The 21663-nt window shown below is 57.1% G+C and overlaps 1 protein-coding gene across 10 annotated transcripts; it reads left to right on the top strand.

Annotated features, from left to right (window-relative positions):
- The first annotated feature begins 10902 nt into the window (after positions 1-10902).
- On the top strand, positions 10903-21416 carry LOC125328117 (protein PBMUCL2-like). Of its 10 annotated transcripts, none has more exons than XM_048308353.1 (3): positions 10903-11115; positions 11225-15606; positions 15967-17644. In XM_048308353.1, exon 2 carries the CDS (start codon positions 12373-12375, stop codon positions 13279-13281), a length of 909 nt encoding a protein of 302 aa, XP_048164310.1. In that variant the 5' UTR covers positions 10903-11115; positions 11225-12372; the 3' UTR covers positions 13282-15606; positions 15967-17644. The 10 variants fall into 10 exon arrangements, 8 of the variants coding, with proteins under 8 accessions (XP_048164310.1, XP_048164314.1, XP_048164311.1 ...); XR_007204540.1 differs by lacking the exon at positions 10903-11115 and having other exon boundaries at positions 11175-12405; positions 12472-15606; XR_007204539.1 differs by lacking the exon at positions 10903-11115 and having other exon boundaries at positions 11175-12405; positions 12439-15606.
- Positions 21417-21663: the final 247 nt, after the last annotated feature.

The following is a 21663-nucleotide window of genomic DNA, read 5'->3' as shown; positions in this document are numbered from 1 at the left end:
CAGTGCAGGAAGTGAAGGCAGGGCTCATCCCAAATGTGTGTCCTGCTGAGGGGCAGATCGTGGGATTAACCCAAATCCCACTGGGTGACAGCCCTGAACTCGCTGAAAACTGGGGCAGAGAGAGAGAAAGTGATGCTGTGGGTTATAACCATCATGTAAAATGGAATTTAACTAATTTAGCACCTTTTTGGGTTGTCTTCTGCTCTCAGTCACCTTGAATTTGTGTGGTGTCTGTCTGCCCATTGTGGTACTGAGGATTTTTTTTTGCCTCCCGAGTTTCCTTTCCCGTTATTTTGACATATTTAGGATTTGTTTTCCAAGCCCACACAGTGTTATTTTGAAAGGTGCAATAATATTTGAAGTAGTTGCTCTAAAAGCCGTTTCTTTATGATTTTGCTGAATGGGGAGGGTTGAGTGCTCTGGATTTAGCCTGAATTCTGCAGAGCTGCTTGCAGCCAGGGCTGCTCCTGCTGTTCCATCCCAAACACTGGGATTTCACCAGTCCAGCCGGGTGCTGGCACCATAAAGCATCATTCAGAGATCCTGGGTGTTGGCACAGACCATAAAATCCGGGAGGCCTCCTTCAGATTTGGTGGAACTGAGCAGGACTTTGAATGTAAATGAGAGAAACTGCATTGAAAATGCTGGAGTTGTTCATTTGACCCCCAGGAATTCCAGTGACAGCCATAAAAGCCTGGTTTAATTATTCCAGGGCATCTGGGGGCAGGACAGGAGGGGCTCCATGGCTGTGTTTGCAGGTTTGTGTGTGGGGAGGAGGAGGAATCCTGGAATCCCAGGATGGTTTGGCTGGGAAGGGGCCTCAAAGCCCATCCAGTGCCAGCCCTGCCATGGCAGGGACACCTCCCACTGTCCCAGGCTGCTCCCAGCCCCAATGTCCAGCCTGGCCTTGGGCACTGCCAGGGATGGATCACAACAGAAAATCCATAAACAACAAAATCATCATTAAAAAAAACTCCATCAATCAGAAGGAAAAATCCATATTATGGTGATTATTTATATCAACATCTCTCATTTATGGAAGTCAAAGCACTGGAAATTGCAAAATGTTTTATTCCCTTTCCCCAGGCAGTGGGAATGATAAACCCCAGAATGGTTTGGGGTGAAAGGGGCTTCAAAGACCACCTTGTTCCACCCCTTTCCATGGGGCATTCCTCCCTTGGAATGAGGTCAGAGGAGGTGCTGAGGTGAATGACTGACCCTGTGCCGTGGGATGTGACACTGCTACGCTGCAGAGAGCAGCAGGAACTGCTTTTCACTCCTCAGGAGCAATGCCTGATGAATTTCCCTGCTGTTATTGGGGAACTCCTTACCTAAAGATGGATCAGCTCAGGGATCACGTCCCTGAAACTCCCTCCACCCCTATTTCTGTCCGGGTGCCCCTGTCCCGTCCCTTCAGCGCTTGGGCAGAGGGAGATCAGGCACAGCAATGAGGGTGAAGCTGGGTTAAAACTCAGGAATGCCCTGGGAATGTCTGGCTGGGAGCTGGAAAAGCGAGGACCTGCAGCTGAGCTGTCACAACTCCCAGTTACCTCCCAGTTATCTCCCAGTTCCGGTTCCTTATCTCTGAGATTGTCTGCTAAGCCCTTCACAGCGGGCTTTCAATGGGTTTCTTTGTGTCCATACAGCTCGGAATTTCTGCTTTTTAAAGATATCCACGTGCGGGCTGCTTGCCAGCCTCTCCCCCTGGGAATGCTTTCCTTCCAGGAACGGGTTGGAGTTTTTGTCCGTGTTACAAACGTTTTTTCTGGGAGATAACATTACCTCAGTGAACTTCACTGTAAGTCCCCATTCGCTGTGTGAAGCTGCAAAACATCCAGAATTGCCTGAAATTCTTTCCACTGATCCGAAACACAAAGAACTGGATGGTAACTCCTATTTTTTTATTTGTATTTTTGCCTTATGCGGTGTGCTGTGTTTTAAACCCAAGGAAAACTCGGATTTTTAGCAGGGTTTAGTAACTGTACAGGGAATTTTGTATTTAGGCTTGGCTGGAGTGCTTTGGTTGGGGTAAAAATTTCCCTGATTTTTGATCCCTGGAGTTTTGTGGTTTTACCTGTACATCTTTATGTTATTTCTGTTTTAGCAGCCACATCCTGGTTCGGTTTTGTTTCCAAAAGCAGCTTTTGAGTTCCACGGGACAAGAGCTGAGCTGTGCTGGGATTCTCTGGCAGTTCCCAAGGTGTTGTCCTTGTGCTCTCGGAGCGTTGTTGTGATGATTTCATTGGAGGTGAAGCCCTTTAGGAAAATAAACCCGGGAAATCCTGGTTTGTCTGGTGCTCACTGCTGGAGCCGCTGGAGCTGCTCCCACCTCTGCCCTCATTCCATGGCTGCTGCCCCTTCTGCCCCACTTTTCCAGGTTGTTTACGATCAAATCCTGGTTTTTACCCCCATGCTGCTTTAATTTATTATTAACGCACTTGGACAAGCTCCAGCACACACAGGATCAGAGCATGGGGATTTTAACTCCGGTTATTGCTCTGGGAAGTGGGGCATATCCATGGAAAGCCTGGGAGAACTGGGATTGTTCAGCCTGGAGAAGAGAAGCTTTGGGGTGACCTCAGTGTGGCCTTGCAGGGCCTGAAGGGGCTCCAGGAGGGACAGGAGCCAGGGAATGGCTTCCCAGTGCCAGAGGGCAGGGCTGGATGGGAGATTGGGAATTGGGAATTGCTGGCTGGGAGGGTGGGCAGGGGCTGGGCTGGAATTGCCAGAGCAGCTGGGGCTGCCCCTGGATCCCTGGCAGTGCCCAAGGCCAGGCTGGACACTGGGGCTGGGAGCAGCCTGGGACAGTGGGAGGTGTCCCTGCCCATGGAAAAGGGGTGGGATTGGGGTTGGAACTCAGGCTGTGCCGTTGTCACACGGGGTTAAATGGGGAGAGGCTGAGAGGTGCTGAGCCCAGCTCTGGGGTTAAAAATGCACCTGAAGCTTCAGCTGCCCCTCCCTGTGTGTCTCAGGGATGAACAGATGGACATATTCCCCTAAATTCTCTAAATTAAAAGGTAATGTCTTCAAATTACCGATATGTGTCCTGCCAGGAAATCACAGCGAGAGGAAGGGTTTGCTTTCCTTGCTCCCAGTGCAGAGAAATGTTTGAGTCACCAGGGGATGCTGGAAATCCGGATCCAGCAGCTTCAAAGTGCCCAGGGTGTGGATGTGGGTACAGGGGGCTCACAGACACCCGCCTTTGAGCAGGGAGGGTCAGCACAGTGAGAGATGGAGGCAGAATATGAAAATACTCTACAAATGCTCCGGTTTATGCTTTTTACAATCAAAGTCTCAGCCCAAACCATCCCTGAGCTCTGCTGCGCCTGCTGAGAGAAGCACAGAATTCCAGACTGGTTTGGGTTGGAAGGGACCTCAAAGCCCACCCGGTGCTACCCCCTTTCCATGGGCAGGGACACCTCCCACCATCCCAGGCTGCTCCAAACCCCAATGTCCAGCCTGGCCTTGGGCACTGCCAGGGATCCAGGGGCAGCCCCAGCTGCTCTGGCAATTCCAGCCCAGCCCCTCCCCACCCTCCCAGCCAGCAATTCCCAATTCCCAATCTCCCATCCAGCCCTGCCCTCTGGCACTGGGAAGCCATTCCCTGGCTCCTGTCCCTCCATCCTTGTCCCCAGTCCCTCTCCAGCTCTCCTGGAGCCCCTTTAGGTCCTGCAAGGGGCTCTGAGGGGTCCCTTCCCTTCTCCAGGTGAACATTCCCAGCTCTCCCAGCCTTTCCGGACAGGAGAAGGGATTTCAGCTCCTCCATCCCCCGGCGAAGGAAACCGGGCAGAGCCTGGAGCTGCCCCCGTGTCCCATCCCGCCTGCGCTGCTCGGCGGGGACGGGGCTGGAGCCTGCCCCGGGCGGGACGGGAGGGGGTGCGGGCGGTGCCGGTGCCGGTGCGATGATTTGGGTGGTGCCGGTGCCGAGGGGAAGATGCGATGGTGTCGGTACCGACGATGATTCGGGCGGTGCCGGTACCGGGGACGATTCGGGCGGTACCGGGGATGATGCAGCCGGTGCCGGTACCGGGGATGATCCGGGCCGTGCTGGTGCTGGTGCTGGTGCTGGTGCCGGTTCCGGGGATGATCCGGACGGTGCCGGTGCCGGTACCGGGGATGATCCGGGCCGTGTCAGTGCCGGTTCCGGGGATGATCCGGACGGTGCCGGTGCCGGTACCGGGGATGATCCGGACGGTGCCCGTGCCGGTACCGGGGATGATCCGGGCCGTGCCGGTGCCCGTGCCGCGGTCCCGCAGCGCCGGGCTGGGCTGAGGCTCCTCCGAGCCGCCCGTCTGTGCCTTGTCCGCGTTAATCCCGGGAATTCGGGAAGAGCGGGGCCGGCGCGAGCATTCCCGGCTGTCACAGGCTGCTCTCGGGAAAAGGAAAAGCCGCTTTTCCTTTGGAATTGCCGGCTGGGGGCGGAGCGGCGGCGGCGGGGCTGCAGCGGGGCCGGGCGGGCGCTGGATGTCACTGCAGGATCGCCCTGGATGTCCCCGCAGGCTGGCACGGGGACACGGGCTCTGGATGTCCCCGCAGGATCGCCCTGGATGTCCCCGCAGGCTGGCACGGGGACACGGGCTCTGGATGTCCCCGCAGTCTGGCACAGGGACACGGGCTCTGGATGTCACTGCAGGATCGCCCTGGATGTCCCCGCAGGCTGGCACAGGGACACGGGCGCTGGATGTCACTGCAGGATCGCCCTGGATGTCCCCGCAGGCTGGCACAGGGACACGGGCTCTGGATGTCACTGTCGGCCCGCACAGGGACGGGCACGGGCAGTTCCAGCCCCCCCGGCTGCGCTGACCCCCCGAGCCCCTGGAACCCCTGCCCGAGGCTCAGTCACGGAATTCCAGAGTCACTGAGGCTGGAAAAGCCCTCCCAGCCCATCCAGTCCCAGCTGTGCCCGCTGCCCACCTCGTCCCCAGCCCAGAGCTCTGAGTGCCACCTCCAGGAATTCCTGGGACACCTCCAGGGATGGGCACTCCAAAGCTCCCTGGGCAGCCCCTGCCAAGGCCTGAGCACCCTTTCCATGGGGAAATTCCTGCTGATGTGGGTTCAATTAATCCAAACCACACTGCACTTCCCCCTTGGGCCCATGGGCACGGATGGCAGGTACCCCATCATGGAATCATGGAATCGTTGAGGTTGGAAAAGCCCTCTGAGATGGAGTCCAGCCCCTCCCCCAGCACTGCCAGGGCCACACTGCCCCATGTCCCCAGGTGCCACATCCACAGCGCTTCGAAATCCCTGCAGGGATGGGGACTCCACCCCTGCCCTGGGCAGCTGTGCCAGGCTGGACAGCCCTTTCCAGGAAAGAATTTTCCCTGATATCCAATCTAAACTTCCCCTGGTGCAACCTGAGGCTGTTTCCTCCTGTCCTGTCCCATCCCTCAATTCCCTGCAGGTCACACTTCAGGAACTGGGGCTCTCCCAGGTGGAACTGGGGCTCTCCCTGCCCTCGGCACAGCTCCAGGGAGCCCCTGAGAGCCCCGGGAACTCCTTCCTCAGATCCCTGTTTCCATAAGGAGCTCCACTGGTTCTTCCAGCCCTCAGCTGGGTTTCTGGCTCATCTCCTCCTCCTCCTCCCTGACAGGTTATGGATGAATGAGGGAGTGTTATCAGTGAAGGGGTTCTGGTGTCCAAGAGCCTTTCCCTGGGCAGGCAGAGGTTGGGAATAGGTTGGGATCTGCTTCTGCTGGTTGCACAGAGAAAGGGGAAGTGAATCTCAAAAGAATCCCAGAATCCTGGGATGGTTTGGGTGTGAAGGGACCATAAATCCCAACTCATTCCAGGGACACCTCCCACTATCCCAGGGTGCTCCAAGCCCCAGTGTCCAGCCTGGCCTTGGACACTGCCAGAGATGCAGGGGCAGCCACAGCTGCTCTGGGCACCCTGTGCCAGTTGTTTCTACTTCCATTGGAGCTCCATCCCCACACGGCCCTGGAATTCCAAGGGAATGTTTGGAGCTGTGCCGGTGCAGGCACGAGGTGCGTGCTGAGTTTTCTCTGCCTTCCTGCTCACTTGAAATCCTAAATGAAAAAGTGCTTTACTCATTTGTGCAGATTAATTCAGAGAGCTGGAGATAATAATTTATACATTTCCCCTGGATTTCCCCAGGGGTTTGTGGTGATTCAGATTAAACTAATTCAGCTCAGGCTGGTGCCCAGCTAGGAGCAAACACAGGCCGACTTTTCCTCCCAAGTCCTCACCCAGCACAGGGAGAAAGCAGAGAAAATAATGGATGGAGTGAAGGGTGGTGAAATCCTGGGAGAGGGAGGCTGGATGTGGCCAGACCCAGGGGGCTGGATTTGGGTCCTGCTCACTGGCAGGGTGGGAACGGGAATGGGAACAGGATATGGAATGGGAATGGGAGTGGGAATGGGAATGGGAGTGGGAAAGGGAATGGGAACAGGAAGGAGAGGAGGGGTGGCAGGGGAGCAGGATGGTCCCTGCAGAGCCTCCCCTTGGCTCCTGGGAGAGGGCACCTCTCCCATCCTTCCTCCCCAAAATCCCTCCCATGGGCCTGCCGTGCCCGAGGGTGCAGGACAGCGCCGGGGGCAGGAGGGGCACTGGGAGGACACTGGTTTGCTGTGCCAGGCCAGAGGTGACCCTGCACATGCCAGGAGGGCTGGGATGGCCCCACGGGATGCTCCTGCTGGAGACCTTGGAGCCTCAGCGGGACCCCCAGCCCCGTGCCCACCTCGGCCGTGGCACGTGAGGGGATTCCCATCATCCTGAGCAGGGAATGCTTCGTGTTCCTGCGTCAGCACAGGGAGGATGGAGACGCTGGGGAAGGGAAGGAACGTTTGCCAGAGTTTCTCCAGTCACCAGGAATCACTGCAGCGTTTGAAACACTCATCCTTTGACAGGATGAATCCATCCTGGAAGTGCCCATCCCTGGAAGTGTTCCAGGCCAGGCTGGACAGATCTTGGAGCAGCCCAGGATAGTGGAAGATTTCATTTATGGCTTTAAGATGAGTTTTCCAAATCCATCCAAAATTTTGGATTAGCAGCTCCCTAGGTGCGTGGGAAAGGTTTGGATGCCCCATTCCCATTCCCATGACCATCCCAAATCCAGCAAGGCTGGCAGTGACTCCCTAATGATCCAAACATGGTGCCCACCCTGGCTCTGGCAGGTGGAATTGGGGCTGGCAGGACCCCACAGCCCCCCGACCCCAACACTCCTGCCCAGGGACCCCAAACCCTGACCCCACAGGGCTCTGGGAGTATTTGAAGCCAACAAAACCTGATTTTTGTTGTTCCCAAGAAGCTGTTGGGAGGCTGTAGGTGGAGAGTCCACAGCTAATCCCGGGAAGTGTCTGGTTCTCCGGCTGTGTCCCTCTCTGCTTCCCGATGGCCCCTACCTTCCCAGGGATATCATATTTTATCAGCTCCCACGTGATTGCAGATAACCGCAGCTCGGCTGCTTTAATTCGAAGTGACAGAGCTTGTCGCACGGTGCCATCCTGAATTTCCTGCAGGAGGAAGAGAAGGAGAGGGAGAAAATAGGGGGGGAAAAAGCATTTTAATATGGCCTGGAGGTGCTGGAGATGACACAGGGGTAATCTGGGACACGTGGAGCCAGCTCTGGGCCCTGCTCTGTGTCAGCATCACTGTGACAGCAGCTCTGGGGGAGCTCAGCCTGGGAAAGCCCTGGTGGGACTGTGGAGGGTGGGGGGGAGAGTTCCAGGGGCTGTGGTGGGGATGCCTTTTCCTGGTCTTAAAATCAAGAGTCAGACACGGTTAGAAAGGAAAAAGGGATTTTACCTTGGTATTTATTTTAAGGATCCTCAGGTGCACACGTCCAGGTCATATGCACCGAGATGCACCCCACCCAGTGTCCCCCAAAGATCTGGTATCACATTAGAGGTGTTACTAATTAGCAGATCTATCAAAGATTCCCCAATGAGAGGCTCGAGTGAGCCCCCTCCCCAAGGAGCCTTCCCCTGGATGGTTCTATCTCAGGTTACAGAATGTGTTCTGGAGAGGACCTTGGGCTCTGGGGCACACTGATCCCCAGCTACGAAGCTTCTGAGATGTTGAATCTCCTGGCTGAGCAAACAAGTCCAAGAGTGGAGGCAAAAAGCACTGAGAATACAGAGGTTGTAAAAGGTATAACAGGGGTATAAAAGAAAAGGCAAAAAAGTCTTCACGGCATCAGAGGTGCCAGGGCAGGGCCGGGAGCTGCGGCGTCCCTGGGGAATGATGGGCGAGGGGAGCGGGTGGGGCTGAGCTCGGTGTCCCCTGCACCTTGGGGACACCCTGGGAGGGAGCTGGGCGGGCCTGCAGGACCCCAGAGGTGCTCTGGGACAGCCCTGGGGCATGGACACGCTGCGGGATGTGAGGGGAATACCGTGGGATTGCACGGGATTTACTCTGGGATGTTCCAGGAGTACCCAAGGGATGGAAAGGGGCGATTTGGGATGGGGACATGGCAGGGCAGGGGGACAGAAGGGGTGCAGAGGTGGCACGTGGGTGACCGGGCCTGGCCATGCCTGTCCTGGCTGCCCATGGCACGGCCTGGGGCCGGGGAGGTGACAGAAACCAGGATTAGGGATAATCCCCCTCTTGGAATGAGAGGGGAGCATTCCCCCCCCATAATCACCTTCAGTGAGGATCTGATGATAGAAAACTTCTTTTATTCTGCAGAAAGAAAAGAAATAAATAACCTTATTTGAGGAATCTGCTTTCAGAATTACTTTTTAATTATTAAATTTAATTAGCAAAGGTCATATCTTTTAATTACTCAGAAGGAAAGAGCCACACTCAACAGAGAACCTGATCAAAGGGGGAAGTTTTTGAGAGGAAGATTGTGCTTAGAGAATAGGAGATTTTTCCTCTTGCCACAAAAGTATAAAAGTCCAAATGAAAAGTTCCATCTCCTCCTTCAGAGGAATCCATGGAGCTGCTCCCAGGGCTGGAGCTGCTCTGGAGCCAGGCTGGGAGAGCTGGGAATATTCACCTGGAGAAGAGAAGGACACAGGGAGAGCTCCGAGCCCCTTGCAGGGCCTAAAGGGGCTCCAGGAGAGCTGCAGAGGGACTGGGGACAAGGCCTGGAGGGACAGGAGCCAGGGAATGGCTTCCCAGTGCCAGAGGGCAGGGCTGGATGGGAGATTGGGAATTGGGAATTGCTGGCTGGGAGGGTGGGCAGGCCCCAGCACAGGGTGCCCAGAGCAGCTGTGGCGGAGCTGAAATGTAAATGTTGGGATGAGCAGAGAATTCCTGGGAGCGACAGCAGAGCCCTGGTGGGACCTGGGGTGTTCCCTGCCAACCCCCGGGAGAATACACAGAATTAAACTTAAAAATGCCTTGTGCTGGAACGGAACAGGGATTTTCCTCACAGGTGAGAAGGACTCAGTGCAAGATGTCTGCATGTGAGAGGAAGAGAAAATAAATCCCTCTGGAGCTCCTGGAATTATTTTGCTGCTGGTTTGTAAACGATGCAGCCGTGGTGGAGCGGGAGAGGTCGGAGATGGCATCGACTCATCCCAAAGCAGCGGTGCTGGAACTGGGATGGGGGAAATGGGATGGGATGGGAGAGCAGGGATGGGGGAAATGGGATAGGGGAGATGGGGTGGGACGGGGGGAGCTGGGATGTGGGAGATGGGATGGGATGGGATGGGATGGGATGGGGTGGGGTGGGATGGGATGGGGTGGGGTGGGATGGGGTGGGGTGGGATGGGATGGGACGGGGGAGCTGGGAGCAGAGCAGGGGTGAGGGTGCCAAGCCCCGCCTCGGCCCTGCCTGTCCCCTCTCCGGGGCGATCTCCGCAGCGCTTCGGCCTCGCCCGCGCCGGGGGATGGAGCAGGGCCGGGATTTGGGCAGCCCGAGCCGAGGCCGGGATTTCCGTGGCAGGGGAGGGTCCGTGGGGAGCCCCCGCCCCCGCCGGGCTGTTTGCTCGCTGCTGACACCGGCACGGGTTCAAAGCCTTTGGGACAAAAGGATTTGAGCTCCGAAAGGATCTTACACGGATCCCTGTGACATTTGACATGCTAATCTTATGGAAATAGATTAATTACAAGTGCTCTTTCTGTAGGCTTAACGCGCTCTCGGAAGGTCACTGCTGAGGGATAAAATGATGAGATTGTGCTGAATAATAATAATAACCGAGCCCGGCGTTCCTGCGGCGATTGCCCGGCTCGGGGCGGGCGGGGGGGCAGGACGGGACCGTGCCGCCGGCGCTGCAGAGCTGCGGAGCAGCGCCGGGACCCCGCGCCCCGCGATGCTGGAACACCCGGGCAGGGGCTGGGGGCTCCGAGGGCACCGAACGCACCCCGGGGCCCAGAGGGGTCGGGGCTCGCCCTGAGGAGCAGCACGGGCTGGGTCCTGCTTCCCGGCACAATCCCCGCCCTCGGCAGCGACACGGGGCGGGGTGCGGGATGGGTGCTGGGTGCGGGATGGGTGCGGGATGGATGCGGGGTGCGGGATGCATGCAGGATATCTGCGGGATGGGTGCAGGATGGGTGCGGGATGGGTGCTGGGTGCGGGATGGGTGCGGGATGGATGCGGGGTGCGGGATGCATGCAGGATATCTGCGGGATGGGTGCAGGATGGGTGCGGGATGGGTGCTGGGTGCGGGATGGGTGCTGGGTGCGAGATGGGTGCGGGATGGATGCGGGGTGCGGGATGCATGCAGGATAGGCGCGGGATGGGTGCAGGATGTGGGATGGATGCTGGGTGCGGATGGGTGCGGGATGGATGTGGGAAGCGGGATGTGGGATGGATGCAGGATGTAGGATGGGTGCGGGATGGATGCAGGATGGGTGCGGGGTGCAGGATGGGTGCAGGATGGGTGCGGGATGGATTCGGGTTGTGGGATGGATGTGGGATGGGTGCGGGATGGGTGCGGGGTGCGGGATGTGGGATGGATGCGGGATGAATGCAGGATGTAGAATGGATGCAGGATGGGTGCGGGGTGCGGCTGGGGCCAGAAGCAGGGCACAGAGAGCGGTGATTCCCAGTCCAGTCCCAGGGCAATGACGTTCAGGAGCTGCTTCCCCCCTCCCTCTCCGATTCCCTCTCCAGCTCCCGGGGGATAACGCCGGCAGACGGGCGCCGGTGTCGGCTCAGCCGCCGGAATTCGCTTGTAGCCATTCCCATTCCAGTTGATCCGGGTTTGTGCCACGGGAATTGCCTCGTGCGGGCAGGGTGGGCACGGGGCGAGGGGCACGGGGGACCCGAGCACAGCCGGGGACACTCCAGCGGCACTCCCTCCTGCACCAGGAAACTTCCTCGCGGGAGGTGTTTGCCATCCTCGGACAGGAGCCGCAGTGGGCAGCAAGGGGCTGACTTCCAGCAGGGAATTGGAAAGGCTCCCAGAGCCCCGGCCGGGGCAGGGCTGCTCCTCGGTGCTGCCGGGTGTCGGTCACTCGGAGACGGGAAGGGAAACGCCTGCGGCTGGGAGGTGCTGCTGCCTCAGGAAATCAGGGAACACCGTCGGCTCTCAGGGCATGGAAAGGTGCGCGGGTGAGCTCACCTGGGCATCCCCTGCCGCGCCAGCCCCGCGGCACCGCCGCCCCCCGCCCTGCCCCGTTTTTCCCGAGGGAAATGTGGAATCGCAGCCGTGGCGTGCTCCATCTCCTTGGAGATGGTCCCTCGCCCTGTGCCGGGGCTGGGAGCCAGCTCTGGGGCTGCGGAATGCAGCGGGGCTGGAGCTGGGGGGCCTGCGGGCCTGGAGCGGGCAGGTGGCCCCTGCCAGGGGCAGGGCCAGGGAAGGGGTGTTTCCATGCCAGGGAAGGGGTTATTCCATGCCAGGGAAGCGTTTATTCCATGCCATTCCGTGTTGGCATCGGTGTTTGCTTTGCTGGGCACCAACAAAGCATTTCCTGGGATTCCTGGTGCCGGCGTCTTGTTCGAACCAGGTCAGCGGGATGTGGGAGCTGCCCGGGATGCGTGTGAGCCTCTGCTGGGAGGGCGACTGGATTTGCCTTCGGGAATGAAACCGAGGGAGAACCAAAGCCGCCCTGCCTGCCCTTCCAGCGCTTCCAGGCGCTGCGATGCGGAGCAGCCCGGCAGGAGCCCTGCAGGTGGTAGCAGAGCTCCACCGCAGCCACCGCTGCCAGGGCCCGCAATTCCACTGCTCCCAAAAGCGCTTCCCGCACTTCTTTCCAGAAGAGAAAAGGGGCCTCTGCTCGCTCTGGCCACGGAGCGTGAGCTCGGCCACGCTGCACGGCCGGGAATGAGATCCATGGGCTGGACCTGGGGCTGATGGAGGGGGAGTGAGGAAGGAGATCCATGATGTGGACCCTGGATTGATGGAGTGGGACCAGAGAAGGAGTTCCGTGACTGTGGGTCCTGGATTGATGGAGCAGGACTGAGAAAAAGGTCCATGGTATGGAACCCAGGTGGATGGAGCAGGACCAGGGAAGGAGATGCATGGCCTGTACCATGGATTGATGGAGCAGGTCCACGGCATGGATCCTGGGCTGATGGAGCAGATCCACAGCATGGATCCTGGATTGATGGAGCAGATCCATGGCATGGATCCCAGACTGATGGAGCAGATCCATGGCATGGATCCTGGATTGATGGAGCAGATCCATGGCATGGATCCCAGACTGATGGAGCAGATCCACAGCATGGATCCTGGATTGATGGAGCAGATCCACGGCATGGATCCCAGACTGATGGAGCAGATCCACGGCATGGATCCCGGGCTGATGGAGCAGATCCACGGCATGGATCCCAGACTGATGGAGCAGATCCACGGCATGGATCCTGGATTGATGGAGCAGATCCATGGCATGGATCCTGGATTGATGGAGCAGATCCATGGCATGGATCCCAGACTGATGGAGCAGATCCACGGCATGGATCCTGGATTGATGGAGCAGATCCACGGCATGGATCCCAGACTGATGGAGCAGATCCACGGCATGGATCCTGGATTGATGGAGCAGATCCATGGCATGGATCCTGGATTGATGGAGCAGATCCATGGCATGGATCCCAGACTGATGGAGCAGATCCACGGCATGGATCCTGGATTGATGGAGCAGATCCACGGCATGGATCCTGGGCTGATGGAGCAGATCCATGGCATGGATCCCAGGCTGATGGAGCAGATCCACGGCATGGATCCTGGGCTGATGGAGCAGATCCACGGCATGGATCCCAGACTGATGACACTGGCTGCTCAGGAGGAGCCAGGATTTACCTGGAGGGGTCGCTCAGGGGGTTTCAGTACAATCCTGATCCCCTTAAACCCAGCCCAGGCAGATTTACAACATAACACCGAGCACTGGGAAGAGATTTCCACAGCCAGCAGCGCTGGGAGATGAAAAGGCATTTCCAGCAGCACCTGACTGTCCCTGGCTGTTTTAAACAGCTTTAGGGAAGAGGTTATTTGGGATTTGCCATCCCAGTGCTGGCAGGGAGCTGCACGGGGCTGGCTGCAGCAGGGATTAGGATTTACAGTGGTCACCAGCAGGCTCAGCCAGGCTGGGCTTTCCTGGCAGTGCTCCCAGTGGAGCTGCTGGCTCAGGGTCGAGTGAGTATTCCTGCTATCCTGGAGGAAAACTATGGAAAAAACCCTGAAATCCCACCCTGGGATGGTGTTGGGTGATTGGGGTCCCACCAGCTGGGCCCTCCACCCTCCTCACTGGGGCACCCAGCCTGCACCCGGAGCTGGAGCGGCGCCCGTGTCCCTCAGGATTTTGGGGTTTGGCTCCCATTTCAGTTGCAAGGATTTGATTCTCCTCACAGAAAGCCCTGACGGTAATGGCCGAGGATCTCATCTGGCTGGGGGGAGGCTGTTAGTTGTGGAGAAGGTTCTGACAAGAGCAGGACAAATAACCCCTGCCACGGCAGTAACCACAGCTCCCCGAGCCTCCTCCATCGGAGGCTTTTGAAGCACAATCACTTGGTTGGGTTTTTTCCCCTTTCCAGAACATCTAAAACCTGAAAAGGTCATTTCCCCCCCACTGTTCTGTTTTATTAGGAAAAAAAAAAAACCACCCCGGAAAACACAAACTGAAATGCAGAAATAATATTTCTGGAACAGTGCTGGGGAGAGGTGAGGCAGGAATTCAGGGATTTGAGGGTGGTATTCACCCCACCCACACCATGGGCTGGACAACGTCTCCATGGAGAGAACTTCCCCATATCCCAGCTAAACATCCCCTGGGGCAACCTGAGGCTGCTCCCCCTTGGCCTGTCCCTTGTTCCCCGGGAGCAGAGCCCGACCCCCACCTGGATCCCCCCCTTTGTGAGAAGTTGTGGCAGTGCTCAGGATGGACTTTCTAAAACCAGGGATAACAATGCCCGGTGGGAAGCGCTCCAAGGGGCCGGCTGGGCTGCTCCTTCTCCCAGAACTCTGGGAACATCAGCACCCACCCCTGCTCCGGGCAGGAATCCCCTCTCCGGGTGCTGCCTGCGAGGGGCAGGGCAGGGCAGGAGGCTGGCTGCCTCTGGAATCAGGGCTCCATGGCAAACAAAGGGGCTCCTTCCCGGCTGTTCCAGGGTTCTGGGATGATGTTTGCTGATAACCTCGGCTCTCTCACACTGTGATCACAGCCCCGTGGTCGGGATTCAGCTCGTGCAGGATAATTTGGCATTCTCCCAGCACCAGCACTGCTAAGAGCCAAGGATTTTAGGAAAACTTCTTGGAGAAGTCCGTTGGCAGCTTGGATTGATGGAACAGGACTGAGGGGAAAGGTTCTGACCTTTTCCTGTGACCTCCAGGTGTCCATCAGGCCTCAGCTGCTGCCACAGGGAAATGCAAGGTGCTAAAAATGGCCTTTTTTGCCCCCAAAAGCTTCATGATTGAATTTGAGTGTGGCTGCAGCCACCACCTGCCTGCTGCCTTTATATTTGAGCATCCACTGGTGGGAGCAGCACAGGAAAATCTTCCAAGAAAGGTAGAAAATGGATATTTTCACTGCCAGGGCAATTGGTGGGATGGGAGCTGGGGTGTCCCTGGAGAAGGGGGAGGATGGATCACCCAGAGGTCCTGGCAGCTGACCCCGTGCAAGGTCCTGGTTGGCCTGGGCCATGGAAGGTGATCCCTGAGTGTGTTCCCAGCTCTCCAGTCCCGTTCCTTGTGCTGGAGAACCATAAAATCCCAGACTGGGTTGGGCTGGAAGGACCTTAAAGCTCATCTCCTTGCCAAAGTGTTATTATTTCTTGACAAAACTCTTATTTCTCTCTCGAAGACAACATTTAGGTTGCTTGGAGCAGGTTCAAATGTCAGCTGAGGTTCCCAGGAGGGCAGGAATTCCCATCAGGAAGCGTGGGACATGCTCAGGTCCATAAAACCTCTCCAGGTCCTGCAGAGCCTCCCTGCCTATTATAAAGCATTTATTGAAAGTTAAGTTTTGTGTGAGAGCTTATTAAAAAAGTGTGCTTTATGGATTTAATTAAAGTTCTGCATATGAGACCTTGCTAATCCTGTTTGTGCTGCAACTGTATTAACGTGCTAAAAATCAATATATTTGAGTTTAAATATTTTATTATGGCAAGCCATTAAATATTAATGATGTAACAAGTAATCAGTGTCACTGCTTCTGTCTGTTCCGGGGGAAATCTGCAGGAAAGGAGAACAAAAGCAATCTGCCGGCTCGGTTTGGTGATTCTTTGTGGCTCAGCTCAGGAATCAAAGGTTCTCAGTGGGTTTGGAAGTCATAAAAGCATCTTGCCATGGCTGGAGAGTGGATTTCTGTGAGGGCCAGCAGTGACAGGACAGGGGGAAGGGTTTTAAGTTGAAAGAGGGGAGATTCGGTGGGAGATTGGGAATTGGGAATTGCTGGCTGGGAGGGTGGGCAGGGGCTGGGCTGGAATTGCCAGAGCAGCTGGGGCTGCCCCTGGATCCCTGGCAGTGCCCAAGGCCAGGCTGGACATTGGGGCTGGGAGCAGCCTGGCACAGTGGGAGGTGTCCCTGTCCAGGGCAGGGCTGGGATGGGACTTAAGGTCCCTCCAACCCAAAGCAGTCTGGGATTCTGGGATTCTGGGATTCTCTCTGCCTGCAGGGGAAAGCAGCCATGGGAATAATTAAACTGTGCTGCTGCAAGAGCCTGATTAAGAGGGAGAAACCTTTGTGATCTCTGACAAATGGACTCAACCCGGACTCTTTTAGTTCAGCCTCACTGAAAGCACAATTGAACGGTTCAGGTGGAACCCAGCAGCCCCTCCGTGCCCAGCCCGTGCCCCCGACAGACCCACAGGGGCTGGGGCTGTCCCTGTGTGCCAGGGAGGGGACTCTGCCCCCTGAGCCCCACCCTGGCCAGGCCCTGAGGGGACGCTCTGCCCCGGGGGCTCTCAGCCCTCCAGGACTGAGATTTAATAACCAGAGACCGTGTCCGGTGTTTTTCCCCCAAAATACAAATAAGAGAAAGTAAAAACATGCTTTGTGTGTGGTTATAGTGTTACATAACCCATCCATGCGTATTTACCCAGCTCTGGCTGCACAGCTCCTCTGCAGAACATTCCAGCTGCTCCCTGTTTCCCAGCGCACTGTTCCTCCTGCCTGGAGCTGCCCTGGGAAGGGCAGCGCTGCTGGAATCTCACCCCTGCTCCCACTGCTGCTTCAGGGCACGGGGTGGGCTTTGCCAGGGGCTGAGCAGAGGCTGGCACAGCCCTGCCTCCCCCAGGGATGGATCGGTGTCCCCAGAGCTGTCCCAGGGGAGATGCTCCAATACCCCCCTGGAAGCCCCACTTTTCCATGGCAAACCCACAGGAGCTTGGAATCCTCCCCAGCAGCTGCTGGAGAGGAGGCACCAAGGCAGAATCCCAGAATCCCTGGAAAAGCCCTCCCAGAACCCTCTGGCTGCCCCAGGGTCAGTCACGGAATCCCAGGATCCCTGAGGCTGGAAAAGCTCTCCAGGGTCACCGAGTCCAGGCTGTGCCCGATGCCCACCGTGTCCCCAGCCCGGAGCCCCCAGTGCCACGTCCAGGAATTCCCTGGGCTCCAACCCATGCGCACGATTGCCATCGTGGCTCAGGCCATCCGTGGATGTGCCCGAGGGCAGGTGAGCCCGGAGCCCTGGCTCTGGCATTCCACAGGCCCAGGAGATCTTGGATTTCAGGATCTGGCTCTGTGCTGACCTGGCTGGAAGCTGCGGATCCAGAATTCCCTGATCCTCCTCCAGCTTCCCTCCTCCCTCCTGTGCCTCCAGCAAACACGGCTCTCTGGGAATATTTGTTGCTGCTGCTGCTGGGTTTGGTTGTTTTTTTTTTATTTTGCCTTTGCACTTCTGCAACTTAAAAATGCTGGAACTAATTTCGCCTCCTGCATTTATTTTCCCCAAGTTCCCGAGTGCCCGAGCTGCTCCTCCAATTACCTGCAGCCCAGGGAGATGCTTTCCTGCCTAATTAAAGGAAACAACAGCAACAAGGCAGCCTCAGGCAGCCTGGGCTGGAGCAGCGTGAGGGGAACTGGGGCATCCAGAGGCTGGACTGGTGCCACTGGGCCTGGGGACCCTCTCCAGGGGCAGGCACTGGGTGATCCCACCTGGATCATGGGAAAGGATCCAGGTGTTCCTGTGCCTGAGCACAGGAGTTTCCCACCCCAGGTGTGACCTCAGGACTGACTTGTCCCCAAAGTTGGAGCTCCCAAAACCGTTCCCAGGCACTGGGAACATCCTGGGGGTGCAGCCTCAGCACTGACCAGGGCAGGGGGGGCAGCTCCGTGCCAAACGCCAGGAGAGATTCATGGAATGCTTTGGGTGGGAAGGGACCTTAAATCCCACTCAGTGCCACCCCTGCCATGGCAGGGACACCTCCCACTGTCCCAGGCTGCTCCCAGCCCCAATGTCCAGCCTGGCCTTGGGCACTGCCAGGGATCCAGGGGCAGCCCCAGCTGCTCTGGCAATTCCAGCCCAGCCCCTCCCCACCCTCCCAGCCAGCAATTCCCAGTTCCCAATCTCCCATCCAGCCCTGCCCTCTGGCACTGGGAAGCCATTCCCTGGCTCCTGTCCCTCCAGGCCTTGTCCCCAGTCCCTCTCCAGCTCTCCTGGAGCCCCTTCAGGCCCTGCAAGGGGCTCTGAGCTCTCCCTGGATCCTCCCCTTCTCCAGGTGAACATTCCCAGCTCTCCCAGCCTGGCTCCAGAGGGGCTCCAGCCCTGGAGCAGCTCCGTGGATTCCTCTGGACTCTCTCCAGCAGTTCCATGTCTTTTTGATGTTGGTTTCTCCAGAGCTGGATGCCATATTCCAAGCTGGATCTCACCAGAACACTGTGCGGGCAAATGATTTGGGAATGACAAAGTTGTCTGTTCCCACAAAAGAAAAAAAAAAAAAGAATTTAACGAGACAGAACAACTGTACAAAATCTCATTTTTAGTCTCCCTGTGGCCAAGAGCATCTTGTGGTTTAATGTGATCACTTATAATCTGAAGGCAGAAGTCTCAAGCAATTTGATTTACATGAAACCAGTCAGAAATAAATTTTATGGAGCTGGAGAACTCAGAAATGTCAAAATGCAGATGAATTGCCTCGAAGGAAAAGTGGCCTGGGAGTTGGGACTGGTACCCACACGTCCTCGTGGCTGGTCCAGAAGGCTCTTCAAGATGGAATTAATGAGTGGTACTGAGCAGGGAATGTGCCCAGATGGTGCTGCAGGCACAGGCTATTTCCTTTATCATTGTCTGCCAACTCCAGGTAAGTGAAGCTGATTGTGAACCCCAGGCACTTCCACATCTGATACCAGAGCCAGCAGCTCCAAGAGGAGTTTTATCTCATGGAGAGCAGGCAGAGACTGCTCACAAGGGCCTGGGGAGACACGACCCAGAGGGCAGGGCTGGATGGGAGATTGGGAATTGGGAATTGCTGGCTGGGAGGGTGGGCAGGGGCTGGGCTGGAATTGCCAGAGCAGCTGGGGCTGCCCCTGGATCCCTGGCAGTGCCCAAGGCCAGGCTGGACATTGGGGCTGGGAGCAGCCTGGGACAGTGGGAGGTGTCCCTGCCATGGCAGGGGTGGGGCTGGATGGGATTTTAGGTCCCTTCCACCCAAAGCATTCCAGGATTCCATGATACTGTTGAGATTCGCTCCCCTTTTCCCCGCAGCAGCAGGAAAAGCGGATTCCGACTGATTTCCCAGCAGGAAGCTTTGAGTGCAGTGCAGGGCGGAGCCCGAGGAGGGTGCAAGGAGTGTTTGGAGTGTTTCCTTCTCACATCCTGAGTTTTCAGTCCTGCAGGAGCTGCCAGCCCTGTGCTGTGCTGACGGGCTGGGCCCTCTCTCGCCTGTGACCTTAGGCAAGTCGTGTTTGCCACGGCCACGCTCCACGGAGCGACGGCAGAAATATGCAAAATAAATGTTATGAAAGCAACATGATTAAATTTTCTGACAGTGGTTGCCACGACGTTCAGAAATGCGTGAAATGAATGAGGCTTGTTCATGGCTTTGTTATCTCTGCCAGGTTGCCAGGGAGGGAGGGAGGGAGGGGAAAAGAAAAAATCCTGAAAATTAAAATAATTTTTCAATATGTTAGATAAATATCAGGGCTCTGGAAGAGGTGTGTGAGCAGGCATGAGAAACACTTCAATGAAAAAAGATGGAAAGCTTCATGGAAGGGCTGGCACGAGGCTGGCTGTGTGCAGGGAAGGGAGGCCGCTCGGATCCTGGCTCGGAGCTGCTGGGGACAGGCTGGGAGATCTTCCCAGCTGTGGTGATGCCGTGGATGTTCCATCATTCTGGCATTATCCCAGCCCTGGCAGTGCCCAAGGCCAGGCTGGACACTGGGGCTGGGAGCAGCCTGGGACAGTGGGAGGTGTCCCTGCCATGGCAGGGGTGGGATGGGTGGGATTGAAGGTCCCTTCCAGTCCAAATCATTCTGGGAGAAACCAGTCCATCTTCTCCATGAAGAAATATCCCAAAGTGGCCTGGGCTCCAATAACCTGAACATTTCAAGCCAAAAATTCTACTTCTTACTGCATCTCCATCGGGGTGGGGTTCTTGTACCCCCCTGTCCACACAGGGTCACAGAATCATCATACCAGGATGGTTTGGGTTAAAGGAACCTTAAATCCCATCCATCCCAGCCCTGCCATGGCAGGGACGCCTCCCACTGTGCCAGGCTGCTCCCAGCCCCAATGTCCAGCCTGGTCTTGGGCACTGCCAGGGATCCAGGGGCAGCCCCAGCTGCTCTGGCAATTCCAGCCCAGCCCCTGCCCACCCTCCCAGCCAGCAATTCCCAATTCCCAATCTCCCATCCAGCCCTGCCCTCTGGCACTGGGAAGCCGTTCCCTGGGTCCTGTCCCTCCAGGCCTTGTCCCCAGTCCCTCTCCAGCTCTCCTGGAGCCCCTTTAGGCCCTGCAAGGGGCTCTGAGCTCTCCCTGGATCCTTCTCCTCTCCAGGTGAACATTCCCAGCTCTCCCAGCCTGGCTCTGGAGCAGAGGGGCTCCAGCCCTGGAGCTCTCCTGTGCTCTGTGGGAAACAGAGGGAGCAGGAGCAGCTCCAAGCGGAGCCATTTCCCCTTCAGGCTCTGCACTGAGCACATCCAACCATGGTGCTCGGCTCTATTATTTCTTTCCCCATGAATTGCCTGCTCAAGCTCAAATGCATTAAAATTGAAAGTGAATTTTGAATGCAGCCCAATATTTTATCTGCAATCCTGTATCGTGTGTAATTTGCTTGGCCTGGAGCAGAGAAATTGCTCTTGTCGACTGCATTGAAAATGAGGCAAAGATAATGCCATGATTTTTTCTTTATTCTGGATGATGGATGCTAAGCTGGCTACAAACTTGTGGTTTTCATGTCCTCAGGAGCTGAGCCAGGGGTCTAAACTGCTCCGAGCACTGTCTGGGCACAGCCCAGGCACAGGGAGGATTTATGGGAACAGCACAAAGCCGCTGGGGCTGGTGGGCACCACCTGGACCAGCTTTGGACAGAGTTCTGGGAAGATCTTTTACTGGGAGAAGGCTCTTCCCCAGAGGGTGCTGGGCACTGCCCAGGCTCCCCAGGGAATGGGCACGGCCCCGAGGCTGCCAGAGCTCCAGGAGCGTTTGGACAGCGCTGCCAGGGATGCCCAGGGTGGGATTTGAGGTGTCTGGGCAGGGCCAGGGGCTGGGCTGGGTGATCCCTGTGGGTTCCTTTCCCACGCAGGATATTCCAGGATTCCGTGACACTGGCCATGATTGCAGGAGTCTGAAGACGCTGATCAGTGAGGTGGGAGGAGGGAAGGCAGTCACAGCCCAGCTCGGGGTGCCCTGTCTGTGCTGGCTGCCTCATTAGAATCGTTCAACAGCCCCAGCACTGACAGGGCGGGACTTCCCACGGGCAGGTTTTTGGAGTTTATGAAGATTTGTTTGCAAGGATCCGAATAAATCCTGAGGTGCTTCCCCCACTGGGCTCGGGCACAGCTCTTCAAACTCAGCACAAAGCCCCTGCTTGGTTTTGGGAGGATCCAACAGCGCAAACTGGGGTTACAGCAGCCTGTGCTGGTGCTAAGCTCCTCTTGGAAGGATCCCAGGCTCCAAGTGCAGCCCACGATCTGGAGAGCCAGGCTGGAATGGGCTTGGAGCAGCCTGGGACAGTGGGAGGTGTCCCTGCCATGGCAGGGGTGGCACTGGGTGGTCCCTCCCATCCCAAACCATCGCAGGACTCTGCGTTTCCTCCCAGCTGCACTGAGCTCTAAGGAGTTCTTTGTGCAGCGATTGAGAGGAGCTGATGGGGCCGAGCCCTGGGTCCAGGGGCAGCAGGGAGCTCAGCAGGGAGCAGGCTGGGTTTTGGGA

The sequence above is a fragment of the Corvus hawaiiensis genome, chromosome 6, assembly GCF_020740725.1.
Source record: "Corvus hawaiiensis isolate bCorHaw1 chromosome 6, bCorHaw1.pri.cur, whole genome shotgun sequence".
Classification (NCBI taxonomy): Eukaryota; Metazoa; Chordata; class Aves; order Passeriformes; family Corvidae; genus Corvus; species Corvus hawaiiensis.
Note: the sequence above shows the minus strand (reverse complement) of the source record. Positions and strands in the feature narration are given on the sequence as shown.